The sequence below is a fragment of the Anopheles bellator genome, chromosome 2 (assembly GCF_943735745.2).
Source record: "Anopheles bellator chromosome 2, idAnoBellAS_SP24_06.2, whole genome shotgun sequence".
NCBI classification, from domain to species: domain Eukaryota; kingdom Metazoa; phylum Arthropoda; class Insecta; order Diptera; family Culicidae; genus Anopheles; species Anopheles bellator.
Window position 1 is genome coordinate 28309070 of NC_071286.1, and position 18124 is coordinate 28327193.

The window sequence follows — 18124 nt, forward strand, 5'->3', positions numbered from 1 at the left end:
AAGGGGTTCGATCGAGACAAGGATAATCGACAGAAGTGGGCGACAGAACGAACGGGCCATGGCGCAGTAAGGCGAAACGAAAATGGCGACCCGGCGGGGGGGCGAAGAACGGAGCGCATAAAGCTGATTTCTTTATGGAGCGCGGCGCACACTTTTTCTCCATCGTTTTTCTGCTCGCCGCCACAGCTTAAAGGAAGTTTTTGCGTTTTCGGAACACTATATTGTCAATTGTCGTTTTACGAGGCGGCGGCCCCCTCTTCCGGGTAGCGGCGGTCCTAGTGCTGCGTAAACTGCCTACGGTGAGAGAGAAAAGCCAGAGCAAGTGAAATGGAAGCAGTGGAAAACTAACCCACGAATAGTCAAGGACCGTGACGTACCCTTCTTTGTCGTAGAATATTTTCAAAAGTCGTTCAACCTGAACAACGACGACAACCACCGAACCGGCGCAGCAACCCGACCGACGACGACGACGGCGACGGTGTAGGAACAATGGTTCCCGCCTCCGGCCCGCCCGGGCCAACAGTAATGCCCGCTTAACTGTGACAACAACGGTCGGTCGGTCGGTCGGTCGGTTGGTCGTTTTCCGCCTTTTTTCCCACGGGCGGAGTGAAACGAAACACGAGTGTCATCTTGCCAACGCGCGCGCCGGAAGTACCAAATTTCATCGTCAGTGTACTTTAAATTGACTCTTGAGATGCCGCCGCTCGTCGGGGGCCGGGACAAAAACGGAAGTTGCGCCGCCCGGGGGTTCTGTGTCTTTTCTGTATACCACTTGATGGTTCAAACAATAAACAAACAATGGGCACTCCTGCGCCGCGCCGAGCCATGCTGTGCTGTGGCCGGAAGGGCAGCGCGACAAAGTGCTGTTAACAGAAACATCGGTTTGCAAAGTAGATTCCAGCGGCAGCAGCAGCAGCAGCGGCCTAATGGAAAAGTCGCAACTAATTATCGCGAAACACGTAAAAATGTTGATTGTTTTACTGATTCCGTATCGGCCCGGGCACGGCACGGGGACGCGGCACGTGACGGTACCGCGGCCGCGACGAATTTTCTGTTCAACGCCTTGCTGCCTTTGAGCACGATTGTATCAAAGTACATATTTCTTCCACTTTAAGGACGCTCGCTCGTCGCCGGTGCCGTTGTTTGGAAGGATTTATTTCTAATTGGGTTGATGTTGTCCCGCCTCAGCGCTTATCAACGCAATCCGTCTTCTCGTCCGACCGACTAACGGCAAGTTATGAGCAAACAGCAATAAAACGCTTCAATTTATTAGCTGCTCTACTCTCTCCCTCCGCGTGCGGCGCACTCGGTTTTATGGCCGGCGCACCGACAACCAGGAATCCAAAAGTGGCAGTGGAAAGGATACCAAGCACACACCGAACTGATTGTTGGTTAAAACCCGAAAACCGCGGGAAACACGAAACGAAGACACACGGCGGTACATTGCGCGCTTAAAACTATAAATTTGAATCTACACACTCTCTCTGTCTCTCTCTCTGTGTGTCCGAACCATGGCGCTCATTGAGGTGAACTGTCTGTCGGATTGTCGTTCGGCAGAGCGGCCATTTGTCAAGCAAAGAAAATATATCACCACGCGTGTGCGCCGCGTGCCGCAATGTAATTGTTTTGAAAGTACTTAAAGCCGCTGGGGTCCAATTCGACTTGGAGGGCTTGGCTACGGATATGGAAGGAATTGAAGGAAGTTCTTGGAAAAGGAGTTTGAAAGGGACAGCGCGGACTACCAGTGAATTCGCCACGCTTCTTGGATCGACATTTTCACTAGTTTTATCAACTTTTCCGGATTCCCAACCACGAACACTTCTTGCGCAACCATCGCTGGGTAATGGGTCTCTGCAAAAATCGTAAATGAAACGAATGTAATCGCTGCGCAAGGGTAAAATGTGTATTTTGCAATAGCATACGTGAGTTTTATTTAAGCAAAAATCTATCTCCAATTCCAAAGGCACTGTGACAGACGAGTAGTAGTAGTAGTAGTAGTTCGGAACGGTTGGATTCGTTTTTGATCACTCAAAGTCACCTCTACCGTTGCAACCGTTCGCGCACGGAACAGTGCCTATGAGTCCTACACCTGCCTAGTCCTAGTAAATGACACCGGACGCCTCCCTAAGATCATCTTCGTCTTTGTTTGATTGTCTTGTTTACGATTTATCGTTACCAGTTCCGCGTTACACGTCAAAAGTTGTGCAAGATTCTCGATTCGTGGCTATAGTGGTAGATATAAAATGTAGATCGCTCAAAAATACCATTCGGGTTCAGTAATATGCAATGTTATCAAAAAATATGGAATATCTCTGTCGGGGCGAATGTGCTTTTTGTGCAACTCTTCGTGAGGTATACACACTTTGTTGGTGGCCACTACTAGTTCTTCACCTGTGCCGCGGGCACACACTACTCTCTTCGCCGTCTCGTTGCTCTCTAGGTGCTCTCTCCCCGCTCGCGTCACTGCGTGCAGAGGTTTGATATGTGAGCATTATTCGTACGTGCCCGGTACCGGGCTTGGAGTGCCCACATTCCGGGAATGCTTCCGGGGGAAAACAGATTGATACATTGATGATTGAAACCTTTGAATCTGGTTGGAAAGAGGTGGACAACTAAGCATATCGTGTGGTTATCGCGTTTTGTGACGCAGGACTTAAAAGTTAAAGCCTAACTCCGAAAATGAGCGCGGTGGACCGCACGCGCGCGCCTTACAATTTCTAGCCATCCATTCGTCGACGATGTATAAGTGGAATTGCGTGGATTTCTCAGGAAGAATTTGGCTCGCAAAGGGTTACACTACGGGTGGGTGCGCATGCACCGTAGGCGTAGAAACCGGCTGACCTATTAAAATCTACAATTTATACGTTTATCACAAGAAACTCGCATCGTACTCTCTTCGTCGTCGTACTTAAAAAAATTTAGCATTACACTCCGATGTGTATTGTGCCTTACTCGTACCTTACTTCTTCGGCCCGTCTGGCCCCAGCTGGTCACAATTTTCAAAAAAGCGTCGTGGGACGTCATGACCAAACGCGGTTTACATTTTTTTTCTGCTTTTGCTTACTGGATTGCTTTTGATACTCGAGATAATTAGGATAATAAATGCCAATCGAATGCAGGCCTCCTCTCTTCCTTTCACACAGAGTATGTTGCACGCCAAAAACGAGATGCTTGGCCACAGATTGTGCACTCTGTCCCTACTGTCCGAAATGATGCCGAACCTCGATAAACAATAAATATTCGCCAGTTACACACACTCGTGCGCTTCGAGTGGTCTTATCGCAATTAAAACAAATCCGGAACACCTGTGCGGATTTCGGTTCGATTTGAGAGAGTTAAATTAAAATAAAATGAATTAAAATGACATTTCACGCCGAATACATGCTGCTACATACTAAAACAAGAAAAGATCTATCATGGTTCTCATCTATCGGAACGGAATCAACGGAGGAAGTTCCCTTCCATTTTGCCGCGCTCTGACCACACGCTTATAAATATTGTTGAATGCATGCTTGAATGGCTACTAAATCTATGCCAGTGCGCGTTACACGATCCGTTTCGCGAGAGGCGACTCCTGAACTGTCTCTGGGGGCTTGCTGTTAGTCTAGTGCTTCTGAAAGCATCACCACCGGAAGCGAATTACAAAGTCTCTACGCACAACACATTGGCCTTTCGGAAAACACGCTCTGCCGCCGGTCCGCGCTCTTCGTATGGCATCATGGCAGTATCACGAAATCCAGCATAAAAGAGAACTACAACTAGAACGGGGTATAATTGCCAATGCTTGCGCAAAGTACTTTGCGAGAGTAAGTTTTCTATCGTTTCGTTTGCATAGTACTTATTCTACAGTAAAGACTTATTCGAAAAGGAGAAATGATTTTCGCATATTCTCGATCCTTAGCAAGAAATTTATCGGTCGGCCGTCCGTCGATACACAGTCTAATAGCGAAAAAATCTATCATCGTCGATACAGTCTGGTGACGTTTGCAGTAGGAATGTGTTACTTTCAAAACAGTACAGCGTGTTGGTGTCTTGTGGGACTCATCTCTGGGACACAACGGTTTCCGCCCCGGAGGACTGTTGTGGGTTACTTTCTTCCTAAAACCGATTTACGGCGATCGATGTGGTGACGGCGCAGCGCACTAAAATACGACGAAAGATGGATGCAGATGAGGCACATGTTGATCTTCTCGGCAAAACGGTGCCACCCCATTGATCATTTGTTCGCTCTCTCTCTCTCTCACACTCTTTTCGGTTGGGTGCACCACATGGAACCTTTGCTCTTGGTTTGATTGTTTGGATCGATCTGGATTATCTAAAATGAAACAAGGAAATGTTGCATTAGTTCAGTTTTAATACGTTGAATGGCACAGCCCGAGAGCAAATTGCAAGACGGCGGAAGAAGATAAAATGCTTAACAACACGCCGATTGGCACCAAACCAAATGACATGTCATCGTCCGGTTGCTACAAAACGATTCGCGGAATATTCGTGTCGTGTTTTCGGAAGTAATGAAAAAATGTAGCTGTACAACAGACAGTCATCTTTGCGTGCGACAAGAAATACAAACGAATGGGCATCACGATAACGAGATTCAAGAGGTTAGGTTTCTGATAAGGTTGGAGTCGTTAGTGGCTTAAAGATGCTGATAAGGGCACTCGGTGCGAGTCGGTGTGAGGTATGTGGTGGTTTGTGTCACATTGACGGCACTGCATCATAAGGCACAACACATGATAAAGGATGACCTCGTGCGGCGACGGCCATGCATCACACGAGCCACTCGGGTAGCATTGCTTAACCCGTTCACGGGAACGTTTATGAGGCTCCGGAATAACACAGCGTGAGCTGTATATGCTACACCCACTGCCGCGCAAAAAGGCGGAAAGGTGGAAAAGATTTACAATTTCAAATCCCGTTTTTGACGACACGTGCCCCGTGTACGCATTTGCGAGGGATTCTTTTTACGATAAGAAAACAGATTTAAATATTTGCACATCACGGTCGCAGGATTTGTTTGGCTTTGGGCGTTTCATTCCCAATCCCGTCCGGATTGAGATACTGAAACGAAACCTCATCCGATCGTGCGTTGCCCTCTGCGTGCCACCTCATGCGTGATGTTGGAGACAGAAATATTCTATTGTTTCAAATCACAGACAATAAGTTTACTTTGTACAAATACGAAACAAAAAAGCACGGCTCCATAAGGGGCTACTTTGAACGGGTTGCCCATCATTTATGCAGAGTGCGCACTAATGGAAAAATAAAGTTTATTCCAAGTTACGGCAAAAGAAAAAAACATTAATAAACAAACAGTTTGCGGAATCAAGCGACCGACCGAGCGGGCCAGGCTGCTACCGCGGTGGCAAGCAGGCCCGCACACGAACTGTAAATAATTGATAACTTCCCAGCGATGACCTGAGCCCTGCAAAAGCTGCTTAAGTCGGTAGTCGCTCGAAGTCGGTAGTCGTACACGTCGGGACGGAGGCGTCAATTAAGACACGATTCGTTCCGGCCAGAACGGAGAGTTTGTGCTGTAATGGTCGCAACATTCTCGTCGTCGTCGTCGGCGTCCGTTGTCCACGTCGTTATGCTTCAAGTGGGTCAATAATTCACTACTTCCTCGTGTGCTACTACCTCCTCTCTGTGGTCGACCAATGGACGACGAATTCAATTCCCGTCTGTGGCTCCCGCTCACCGCTAGCCGTCCTTAGCATCGAATTCGAATCGAAGGTCTCTATTTGCCCTTCCGAGAAGCCAGTTGCGGGGAGAAATCTTTTAATCATAACAAATCATTCGACCCGTGCCAAATGGGCTGGGCGCGCGGTAGCAGCCACGAGTGTGGTGTAAATCTTTGTTATTGTTGAGACTTCGACCGATCCGTCCACCCACGGAGGGCCCCAGACGCAGCGCACAATGTCGTTGCGCAATAGGAAACGGAATTGAAATTGTCAAGTTCCCAACGACGAATTGAACATGGCCGGGAACACACGACTTTACGACTTCCAATTGTAATTAATACTGCAAGCTTTCGCACACGGTGCTGGGCCCGTGTTTAATTGACACACCAATTGAATGGAATGTGAATCTATTGCTGCCGACTGACCGATGCTTTAAACGATTGTCCACCCTTGCGTTACAAAGCAATGTATTTTTGAAAAGGGATTTAAAGTTCCATTTAGAGTTAATTCGCTTCGCGTGTAAATACGTGGTAAAAAGGGCACGTAACCCCACACGAATGGGCACTAATTTGTAACAGCTTCGGGCTTGGGGCTACAGCAATTTGTCACCTATCCATAACCAGTTTACACTCGCGCGGCCATTTTGCTGCGAATGTGACACTTTCTCCTTCGCGGCGAGGGACTACAAGGGCAGCCGTGTGATAAAGGCCATTTTAGTGACCAGTGGCATTTCAATAAAGCAACTTAATGTCGGCCGACAAACATGAATGGAGAACACTAGCGGTTGATAAATTCAAAACCCAAACAAAAAAACCATGGCTATCGATCAAAGGATCGTAAAAGCAAATTTATCGTCCAACTTGCGACCGACCGCGCCCCAATCAGTAGCAAGTAGCCGGAGAAGCAGCAAATTTATCGATCCTCCCAAAAATGGCAAAAGAATCGACCCCTCGGGTCGATCGGTCGGTTCGGGATCCCCCCCGCCAGCAGCAACCAAGCAAACCGGGCCAGTGGCAATGCCAATTATGCATACGCGAGAGTGTAGCGCATGCGAAAGAGCCACCGGAGAGCAGCATCGCTGGCCGGAGAACCAGGTTGACGACGAAAACGGGTTTTAACCGGTTTCTCGGACCCCCGGTTGGACACTTCGTGCGCAAAGCAAGGTTTTTGTGCACCGTTTTTCTCCTCTCTTCTGGCATATATATTTTATGCACCGTACGCCGGGTGGGAGCGGAGTTGCTGGAGTCGATCGGCGCGAACACATCGACCGTAATCTGCATTCGAGCGACCGATCGTTTCGTTACCCTTTGGGGGGCCCATTCCTCCATTAGCAATTGGTGGGAGATTAGATGCAAAGTAGGCAGGACCGCCAGCAAACCGCAGCAACGCAGTAGGCCACTACAATTGGTAGTTGTTGGAGGCGAATTTAAACCGATTCAATCCACTACCGCCGCCACCGGGTTCGGATCTCTGCGGCCACCGTTTATGTGCACGTTCCGTCTATTTGGGAGGAGATAAATAAATTCCTCCTGACAACCCACCAGAGCGCACCGGTCGTCGGCAGCACAACAACGACGCCAACGACGTTGACCGGAGGGGTCAATTCAATGTTAGTTCCCTGCCAGGTCCCCCCGGAGCGGACGAGGCCGATCATGGTGATGGAGGACGGCTCAGGGTTGAAATATTGGGGACACGGGAGCCACGTACAGAGAGAGAGAGAGAGAATGAGAGAGCATAAAACCTGCACTTGGTTATGTGTGCGCTTATTGAATTGCCTTTCCGAACCCCGCGGAGATCAGTCAAAGATCGCGGTGGTCGGGTGGTAGCATAAAGCGCTGCACGTGAGACACGAGACTTCGACGGGGCGCAGTGGTGTTGGTGTGGCGGCCTGCGTGCAACACTGCACGAACACACGGGCAGACCACCGATGGCTGTGGTTTACGCGCATTCCAAACCCATGAGTACCATCACCCCGACAGGCCCAACCAACAAGCTACCATCAGAAACGGTTGGCTGCAATCGCAGCCACAGCGACTGACAGCAACTGACAGCATACCAATCGAGCACACCAGCTGAACGACACTTTTCCGCCTCGCTGGCTGTTGGCACGAGGTAATGAAACATGTGATCAAGCGAATTTAAAAACGATCTTCACCGGTCCAATCGCCTAGACAAATTTGCGCTGGCCAAACATCGCCATTCAAATCACAACTCGCTTGCCGTAATAGGGATCAATTACACCTTAAGGACATGGCTCATGGCTGGCGCGTCGGGGCTCAAGTTCCCTAACGTAAACACTCCTGGAAGACGAAACAACGTCAACGTGAAGAGCTCTCTCCATGGGAACGCAAAGTGAGCGTATTATGTTGTTTTTTTTCTTACATAACCTTTTTTCACACATTACCTCAGCCGTGCGTTCTAGAGTGTCCGCGTCGACGGATCGTTGCCGTGGCATGTTGTTATTATTTTTATTAGTACACCTTTCCTATCTCTTTCCCTCCCGGCATGCATCTTCTGGAGGGGTGCGTTACATACACACGGGCGCACCACAGAATACGGTCGACGGTAGCAAAGAAAGGAAGAGGGAAAGAAACCATCGCAAGCAAAGGCATGCTGTGGTAACGAGAACAGCCGTGCTAGGTTCTTGGACTCCCAATCTCTCTAGAGGCCCAATCGAGAACAAACATCTCAACAACACCGTGACCACCACAGGGAAAGGTCTTTCGGTGTGTTGGTGGTACATGTCGAATGTGAGGCAAAGACGACGATCGTGCCGCGTCGCGCCTGTCGAATGCGTCGACGACGTCGGTTTCTTCTTCCTCTTGGGCCTTTCCTTCAGCGGTAGACCGATCGCGGCGAGACCGTGTGACTTGGAACGGGCAAATGACGGCAACAAGGCATTCAAATGCGACACAGACATGCCGTTCTCCCTGGCCGGCCCCACTCTTGAGGAAGGCTTAATGTGGAGCCCGCCATTCGCAACAGAGGGTAAATCATCCGATCACGCAAGAGCGGGGAAAAGTGCAGTTTCGCTGACGACAAAAGTTGCCCGCGACGGCGGCGGCGACAGGTCGAATCGGGCTCGGGACCCAACGAGCCAGCGTTGGGTTTCTCCTTTTATGCGGAACAACACCGTGGCCCTACGCCATTTCCCTTCACAAGATGATCGATTTGCGCTGGGCTGCGCGGTGCCAATGGTAGGCTGACTGTTTTTTTTTTGTGCCGCACAGCGATAGCCTTCATCATGAGCCTGTTGTTAAGTGGGCAATGATATTTTAATTTATAGACATCCATCACACAAGCCAGTATCTTGGCGAAGGCTCCGCTCTACCCGCACCGTGTGTGAGTGTGTGATATGCGTTTTTCGGTTTGGCATGGCCCGTATGGCGACATTTTTTTTATTCTGACGGGGAACGCAAAGCAATTTTGCTATGTCAGCGTTTTAAAAGCCTCCCCCTGCTTGTTGACTGCGGCTCATAATGCTCCAACATCGTGGAATGTGTCACGCGCCGTGCTGCTGGCTGTTCGGCCCACTTCGTCCAGCACGCTTCTGACGACCGCCCAATGATTCACGGCGTGTTGATTCGAAATTTATGCGTTCGACGACGACGATGAGCCGTGAATCACCCCGAAAGCCATTCCCCGGGGGCGGATCATAGGCTCCTCTGCAGAAGAGACTTTGCATATTTTAAAACTTAACGATCGATTGATGAAATCCACCCGGGCCCCGGCGAAAAAAAGATGTAAAACGGCGAGAAGCGAGTTAAGAGGAAGAGGAACGTGCCGGGGCTTCGAGATACAACGAAAATCAAACGAAGACGAAAGGAAATACCTAATAACTCATCCGCGCGCGAACGCGAGCCTTCCCGAAACGCACTTCACGATCGATCCAGTCCAGCAGAACAAACAGCTTTCGGGCGGCCGTTCCCGTGTTCCCAGCACCGCCCCACCAATCTTCTTTGGCTTTCCCTTCGCTTGTCTGCGCTTCGCAACCGCGGTCATTTCCTGCACTTCTTCCCCGAGACTTGTGTGCTGTTCCTCTTCGGGTTTGTCTTACTCGATCACTTACCTGGGCGACGAGTCCCATCCTGCGCTGGTGCTGCGGGAACGAAGGACAGAACGAGAGAATGATAGAGGGCAGAGCAAGCCGCGATGGTAAAGATGATTCCTTGCTTCCGAGCCTGCGCTGAAATGGGCTCGGTTGGACGATCTTCGACATCTTCCATGTGCGCGGATCGCAACCGTTGCTGCTTCTTCTGCGCGGACGATTTTCCACTTCTGCTCCCACTGTCTGTGGGTTGTGGCGGGACAGGCGGGCCAGAATGGACGACGGCAAGAGAGAGGGAGCAAATTCAGGTTCAATGATTCATTCGGCATCCGTTTTCGTTTTTTCTTCATGTGGTCAGCTTATGAGACGTTCTCGCGGGGTGCAGTTTTCTGCGGCACAGGAAATGCGGGGTCAGAGATGGCTTTACGCGGCGCTTGTCGGTGCTAAAAAGGTGGGTGGCGAAGGAAAACTGGAGGAAGATTCACACGGAAATCCGATACGATCGCGAACTTCGTTGCGGTTCCTCCTCCCGTCAGCTTGTTGGGCGGGGACGGAAGAATGTCTTAGACAATCTCCTTGCCCTCCACCTTCTGCGCCAGATCGAAGATGATCTCCTTGTAGATCAGGGGATCGATGTTTTTGCCCAGCTGGTACAGAATAAACCAGTCTCCCAGCTGACACCGGGACGCTATCAGCTCCACATCCTCGTGGGCCGACAGCCGGGAACGGGCGCGCAGCATCAGCAGCCGCAGCCGCGGCATCATGATGACGGCCAAGCGATAGATCAGCGAGACGCCGGTCAGGATCGTGAGCAGGATAAACCAGAACCACAGGAACACGTAGATTTTCTCGTTGACGATGTTCAGCGGCAGCACACACAGCCCGTCGAACTTCTGCACGCTTCCGGACGGACCGTACTTGTGGAAAGTGCACTTGGTGACCTTCGGAAAGACGCGCGCCATCGGGTCACCGCGGTCCTCCGGTTCCATCTCCGTGAAGCGCACCACATCGCTACCGTACGTCGAAAACTCGCCGTCCAGGAAAAAGTCCATGAAGTAGATCTGACCGAGTACGTTGACAAAGTTCAGTGCCTCGCAGAAGAAGAAGCGGAAGGCGTAGAAGTTGTGGCCCTTGAAGTTGTCCGCAAAGTAGTCGACCAGGATCTTCTTGCGCTCCTTCGCCTCCTCGTTCATGATCGGCATGTTCAAGTCGAGCACCAGCATCTTGATGCGGCCACCTTCCCACGTTTTCCACAGATAGCGCGGCACGTAGAAGAGCATGGCCTGGAAGAAAAGCACGAAGCACACCCACTGGTAGTACTTGTGGTACTTCACCTCGTCGTGGCCTTCGACGTGGCTCCCGACGCCCGCTTGCACGACGTCCTTGCCGGCGATGCCGGTCAACCGGTTCGGGATGGTGAACGTCGAGTAAATCCAGCAATAGGTATCCATCACGTTCAGCGGAATCTCGTCGACGATGCAATCAATCGGATCGCCAATGTACTGGCGCGAGGTGACCAGCAGCGAGAAGGCGATCAGGACGACCACCGTGGCTTTGTAGTGCAGCCGGAATATGTTGTTATCGATGCACACTTGGTCTAGCTTCAGCAGACCCTTCACGGAGCCGAAAACATCAAACATGGTGCCGGCGATCAACGATCACTCGTGGGTAAAAGTCGGGGGTTAACGGGGTAAAAGTCCGGGCTAAATTGCCGTTATCGTCACAAGCCACGCACCGCGCTCAGCATAGCATAACACAAACACACGCAGTCACACGCGACGCCAAATCACTTTTTGTGTGGACCGATTGTTCTCACGCACACTAGCTCACAACCAACAGCGCACTTGCGGGGAAAGAAAGGCCTGGAAAACGCAGAAACGGGTAATTAATTAATTGGTTTGTGGCAACAGGAATGATGAAATTCACTGCAAGCGACATCAGATGACGCGGCGTCGCCTGTTAACTTTCTTCGGCACGGCGGAGCGAATAAAACCTATCGAGTGACGCTGCACCAAGTAAAGAGGTACAACATAAAGTATGGGAAGGAAAGCATAAGCATAGGAACACAGAACACAACACACAATAACAATAATAGCACCAACAACACAAATTTCGACCCGATTCAACCTACGAAAATCCCGAAAAAAGCCGATTCAAACTACGAGCACGAAAGAGCGAGAGAGAGAGACGACAACCGCTTTTGTGCATTTACCTCAAACCTGACTCTGCGTCCCCAGTCTCTGTTTTCGCCTTCACGGTCTCTCTCTGTATTTCTCTCTCGTTTCTCTGCGCTCTCTCTGGTTTCTCGGCCCGAGCGCACTATGGAAAATGTCTATCGAACCCGCGGACATAATTTATTCTGGGACGTTTCTATTGTTGACACTCACAAGCAATATCACACAAAGTTTGGATACACCTTAACACTGACTATTTTAGTGTGAAAAGAGTCATCTATCGAAAGTAAGTGCTTGTGGGAATCTTGAAACAAGTAATTATTACCATCCGAAACCCGGCGATTGTGCGTTCGTCGCTGGGTAACGAAATAATTGTGTTTTTCTAAAATAAATAAAAAAATATATAAATAATAAAAAATTCTTATTTCCTTTTTTATACACAGTCCGATTTTTCCTAGAATATTAATCCTATCGCGTTGACTCAGCCAACTTACAATATTCAATCTTAAACAAACTCAAACTTGAATAGACAATGAAAATTAAAGAGGTTCATCCTTCTTGGGAATTTTGGAGTGTCGTGCAAGTTGGTTTGAAAGATGGAAGGCTTTGGAAAAATAATTACGCTCGGGTTTACGCCTCGGCCGACCCGTAAACGTTTTGACAGAGGCGCAGCAGTTTGAAATTAATCTGTAATGCCAAAAACATTACGTTACGCCTCATGTAGCCCTCCAGAAACGGCAATATTTTCTTACATTGAAACAGCTATATTTTCTTGCATTGAAACAGCTATATTTTCGTACAATGAAAAAGGAATTATTCAGCTTCTGGGGGCCAAGTTCGCGCGCGAGTTTAAGTAATGATTTCGAATGATAATAAATCATCAACTAACATTATTTTTATTAATGACTTTTCGTACCATCATTTCGCTATCTTTGTAAACTAAATTTGAATGAATTTAATGTTATTTGTTCTTTTCGGTTTGCAGCAACAATAAGTTTGAAATTTGCTCCAAATTTTTTTCAACGAAGCAACAGTCATTACAATCAACTACAAAAAATGATAAACTGTTGTTAAAAAATGGTTAAATTGTTACTTGTAGCTATTTTCGGATGCCTATCAAATCGACCGCCAACCGTTTCCTCACAAGTGTTTATTTAGCTCGAATCGTCTTTAAAACCAAGTGCAGTTTCATGAATTATCTAACGGTGTATATGAAGATTATCGTTGGCTTTCGTTCGTTCGACACAACAATAAAAATAAACTGTGGAACCACTCGAACGCAATAATTTAATGCAATTAAACGTGCTAAAGCAAACGCGTACTCCTGGACTTTCGCAGCGAGTGAACCGATGGATGGTTGATTTATGCGATACAAATATTAGAATTCAAAAATACCCTTGCTATGGCCCTGATCCACAAGCCTTAGGAAATCTTTTTCCGAACCGCGGTGTAGCGTTCCATGTACGCGTCATAACCGGGCAACTCATTGAACTGCTTCGAGTTGAACAGGTTTCCGTCCACGCACAGATTACACACTTTCGAATCGCTGAGGATGCGAGAGTGAATGGCCGAAATTTGGAGACAGTTTTCTTCCAAACGCAACGTTTTCAGCTTCACGCAGTCGGCTATCGCTTCGGCCACTACGGTAATTTGATTTTGGTTCAGGTTCAGCTCCGTCACCTGCAGACCCTTCACTTCCGGAGGGACTTCCGTGATTTTGTTCCTCGAAAGATCGAGCAAATCGAGATGCTTCAGATCGCAGAACATGGTTGGAAACGTGTTGATCTGATTGTTGCTCAGGATGATGGATTTCAGGTGAACACAATTCGAAAGACTCCTTGGCACGCTCGTTAGCAGGTTATTCATCATGTTGAGAGTTTCTAGCTTCACCAGCGTTCCGACACAGTCTGGCACGACCGCGATCTTGTTCCCGCTTGCATTCAGGTGCTTGAGAATCGTAAACTTGGCGATGTCCTCCGGCAGAACGGTGAATCGATTTTCCGAAATATCCAACGTTCGCAGCACGTTCGGGAATGTCTTCAATGCCGAGGGGAACTCGTCCAGTCGCAGGAGTGATATTTTCAGTACACCCGTTTTCTTGGCGGTTTCAAAGTGTTGCTTAACCTGCTTGTTGCCCATCGTGATGATCTCAGCGGAAATTAGAAATTACCTACTTGGAGAAGAATTTTTCGTTTTTAATGTTGTTTGTTGTGATTTTGGAGAAAAACTCGATATCAGACATTTTGACAGCCATGACAGGAGCTCGATGAATAGGGCGTACAACTTACACCGGGTCGAAGCGATTTTCGTCAAACTTGTGTTTCTTACGAAATAACTCGCGAAGGCAATTACTGCATTTCGGCAATTACTGGGTTAAAATGTGCATCTCATAATGTGCTTATAGGCAATGCAATTTACTCTAGAACTGCGTTTTAAGGTAAAACAGGAAATTATCTCTTTCTTGAAAACGTGTAAACAAACATGGGATTGTCAAAGTGACGTTGACAAGTGTGCTCCATAGGTTTTTGTTGTTTTGTAATTATCTGAATTATCCGTCCTTCTCAAACCTTCGCAGGGTCGTCAAGAAGAATTTCCCGGCGATCGGCCGGTAATGCACTCTGTAACTCGGCTTATAACTTTGGAGTGGAAAAACATGTGATTAAAACATCTCGAAAGCGCACTTCTCCACTCGTATTACGGAACGATAAGCACACTGTGGCCACTCCGCAAGATGAGGTTCCTATCGCTGACATCGTTGTGCGGCGTCGCTTTTCTGTGCTATATTTTGCATTCCACGTATACACTCGTTTCGCTGTTTCGGGCCCCACAGTGTACACCGGGCACCGGATCGCCCTGCTATCGGTCGCAGCTGACCAAGGGCAAGTACTTGCAGCTTTCGCTGTACACATCGCCGTCGGCAAATCCTCCAAACGGCGCCAAGGTAGCTAAACTTGGCACCGTCAACCCCTTCGATCCATTCGTGGAACTCGAGAGGTAATTATTTTAACAGGTGACTCAATCAGAGCACATGTTAATCCCTTTTTTCGTTTAGATCATACACTTTTGCGCTGCCGAAGGAAACGCGTTCCAACGGGACACTGTATATGTTTGCCGTCTTGACGAAAGGGGCAAAGTCGCTTGAATGGGACGCGGTTCGAAGTCAGAGCACTTCGGTGATCAAGAAATTTACCCTCACGCATTACATGGTACCGAGGACGGCGACAATCAATCTGCTGAACGATAAGGTAAAGGAAAGGCGTAAAGATTAGCCCCTTTCCAAGGAGTAACCCCTTTCCCGGTTCTGTTTCTGTTTCTAGGTTGGTAGCAAAAAGCCGAACAGGCTCGCGAACCAGAAACGCATCGCTCACATTCGGCAGAATGTGTTTCTGCACATCATCACGGAGGATTTCTCTGTTTCGGCGCGAGACATGCCAGCCGAACTGGCACGCGATGTCCGGATTACACCGGACAACCTGGTGATGCCGATCATACGGAGCGATTTCTCGAAGGAAAAGCTGGCCGACCTGGTGGAGATTGATCCGGCGACGAAGGAGGCAACCATTACGATCCACTACGCACCGTGCTCGGCCGGAAAGATTAAAATGTTGGCACAAATCGAGCGCGCCATGTCGGACCTGATGGCGCTGGGTTTCAGCGAAAAAGACATAGACGAGGTACGTCGAATGGAACCCATTTTGGTGCTGTGCCCTCACGCTCTTTCGTTTGCAGGTAAAGTCCATTTTTTCCGACACCAACGTGTATCTGCTCTGCGGCACGATCGTCATTAGCAGTGTGCATGTAAGGATACTTTTTTGTATGGCCACGAGTGGATAATAATAACGGCTTTAATAACTATCGAAATGATTTCTTTTTTAGCTGCTGATTGATTTCCTGTCGTTTAAAAATGATATTCTGTTCTGGAAGCGTAAACGCCACTATGCGGGGCTATCGCTTCGGAGCACGCTCTGGCGTACGTTTAGCCACGTGATCATTTTCCTGTACCTATTGGATGAAGAAACGTCCCTCCTTATCCTCACACCGACCGGCATCGGCACCTTGATTGAGCTGTGGAAGGCCAAAAAGATCCTAAAGCTCGAAGTTAGCCTGCGAGGTGGCATTCGCGTTCGATCGGGCTACGATGGCAACGATGTGCCGAACTCGATCAAAACGGAAGAACGCAACACGCTTGAGTTGGACAAGGAAGCGATGCAGTACCTGAGCTACGTTCTGTATCCACTGTGCGTTGCGGGAGCCATTTATTCGCTTCTGTATCTTCCCCATAAGAGGTTAGGCTGTACAGCTGCGGTCCCTTGCGCAAACACTACATTTCCAATCTGCTTGCTTACAGTTGGTACTCGTGGACCATCAGTTCCATGGCGAACGGCGTTTACGCGTTCGGATTCCTATTTATGCTGCCGCAGCTCTTTATCAACTACAAACTGAAGTCCGTCGCCGCACTGCCGTGGCGTGTTTTCATGTACAAAGCGTTCAATACATTCATCGACGATGTGTTCGCGTTCATCATCACAATGCCAACGGCCCACCGGTTCGCCTGCTTCCGGGACGATATCGTGTTTCTGGTCTATCTCTACCAGCGCTGGTAAGTGCACCTTAGGTGGAGCGGAGCGAATGGCACACTTTAAAATTCCTTTCCATTCGGTAGGTTGTATCCGGTGGATAAGACGCGCATCGATGAAGACGAGCGAGTGCCTCTGCTCGACAAAGATCAAGACGCGGCCAGTAAAGAGAAGCAAAAGCGCGACAAGATTGGGAACAGTGATAGCAAAAAAGATAATTAAACCTACGAGTGTAGCATTTATCACGTTTTACACTTTCTGCAATACTACGCGTTAGGGAATCTAAGAATATGATCCGTTGTGATGCGTAATGCACGGGATAGGACAGTTAAAGTTCCTTCAACCTTCAAGTTTCACCGATGGCATTGTTTGTACACTGCCGGGGAAGAAAGAAAAACTGCACAAGACAATAATCGCTGGAATTTTTTATGTCTTTCGATTTTTCTGGCAATGCAAAGTCCTTTTGGCAGTATTTTGTTAAACATACATTCCATCCCAATTCGTTTTCCCTGAAAAGGTCTCACTAACGAGTTGGTTAACATGCTTCAGTTACAGAACCGTCCATATGCTATGTTTCCTCCTCAATAAATACTGTTGTGCACAATTTAGATCAACGCGACATATCAGAGAGTTTTTCTAGAGTTAATTTCCCTTCGAAACTAAATAAATCAATTATTCCGAAAAAATTGGCATTGTTGCCCGATGGTTATTTTTCGCGCATTACTTTGAAGCTTTAATTGTATTAAATCGTAACTTGATAACAATTTCCATCATTATTTGCCATAACTCTGGTCCAATCTGCATTTTCCTATTCTCATTACCTTCTATAATTTTCGAAATTCGTTCTGTGGCCAAGGTTGAACGCGAAGGACACAATAGCAAGCTTTTCGGAACAGCGTAATCTTAAATATACAAATTTCATAACAACAGGTTTTGCAATAACTTTTGCAGTTAATTTAAGGCACTTCGGGGATCTTTTGCAACAAAATGTAGACCTCATTTGTTTCAATGGGTCGTGGATCTAATGTAAATGTTTCACGTAGCCCATCACGGATTACATTTCAATCTGAACGGCGCAGATCGTTTATCAAACATTGTAATTCTCATGTTTGGGTACCAAATAGGAGGAATCGGGCAAAGAACAGGAAACGAACCGTGGGCCAGAGTTTTCACCAGACGCAGGCAAAACGCAGCGAACCAATTGATTCAATTCATCAATCCGTTCGTTCGGATGGTTGTCGGGAATGTGTTTGCGAGCATTTCTGCTTACGTTTGGCCGCCGTTCGAAACGGTTCTGAATAAATGGCAAAAGATACCGCGAATCAATCACTGATCGATGTGGAGCTCAATCGTTCGGTGTCCGAAAATGTTGCACTCGCTGATGGCTACTCTACTCTACTCCAGATGATAATCATCGTCCTTGCACTTCGAAGACTGGATCATCGTCAGGATTTTTTTTTTCGAGGGTGTCCTTAGGTGTCGATGAGTCTCGTAAGTAAAACTATGACCCAAAAGCAATACGGCAAACATAGTACTGCGTGCCAACATTAGAGATTCAAGTATTCCCAGTGAACAATTTTGAGAGCCCGAGGCTGCCCCTCACGAAGTGAGCATGAGACGCGTTCGATGGTTGCCGGGGAAAGAACG

The 18124-nt window shown here is 48.2% G+C and overlaps 3 protein-coding genes across 4 annotated transcripts; 1 reads left to right on the forward strand and 2 right to left on the reverse strand.

Moving 5' to 3' along the window:
- Positions 1-1889: 1889 nt before the first annotated feature.
- Positions 1890-11885, reverse strand: LOC131212164 (innexin inx2). 2 transcript variants are annotated; one of them, XM_058205924.1, is made up of 3 exons: positions 11858-11885; positions 9748-11588; positions 1890-4315 (listed from the first exon to the last, which is right to left on the reverse strand). In XM_058205924.1, the coding sequence occupies exon 2, from the start codon at positions 11364-11366 to the stop codon at positions 10290-10292; it is 1077 nt and encodes a 358-aa protein (XP_058061907.1). In that variant the 5' UTR covers positions 11367-11588; positions 11858-11885; the 3' UTR covers positions 1890-4315; positions 9748-10289. The 2 variants fall into 2 exon arrangements, with proteins under 2 accessions (XP_058061907.1, XP_058061906.1); XM_058205923.1 differs by having other exon boundaries at positions 11808-11877.
- A 1164-nt stretch (positions 11886-13049) lies between these two features.
- On the reverse strand, positions 13050-14105 carry LOC131210150 (leucine-rich repeat-containing protein 57). The gene has a single exon (XM_058203355.1). It carries the CDS (start codon positions 14037-14039, stop codon positions 13323-13325), a length of 717 nt encoding a protein of 238 aa, XP_058059338.1. The 5' UTR covers positions 14040-14105; the 3' UTR covers positions 13050-13322.
- A 375-nt stretch (positions 14106-14480) lies between these two features.
- LOC131209322 (lipid scramblase CLPTM1L) lies at positions 14481-17070 on the forward strand. The gene is made up of 7 exons (XM_058202366.1): positions 14481-14894; positions 14953-15145; positions 15218-15574; positions 15630-15698; positions 15777-16186; positions 16249-16500; positions 16564-17070. The coding sequence occupies exons 1-7, from the start codon at positions 14632-14634 to the stop codon at positions 16697-16699; spliced, it is 1680 nt and encodes a 559-aa protein (XP_058058349.1). The 5' UTR covers positions 14481-14631; the 3' UTR covers positions 16700-17070.
- The last annotated feature ends 1054 nt before the right edge of the window (positions 17071-18124 follow it).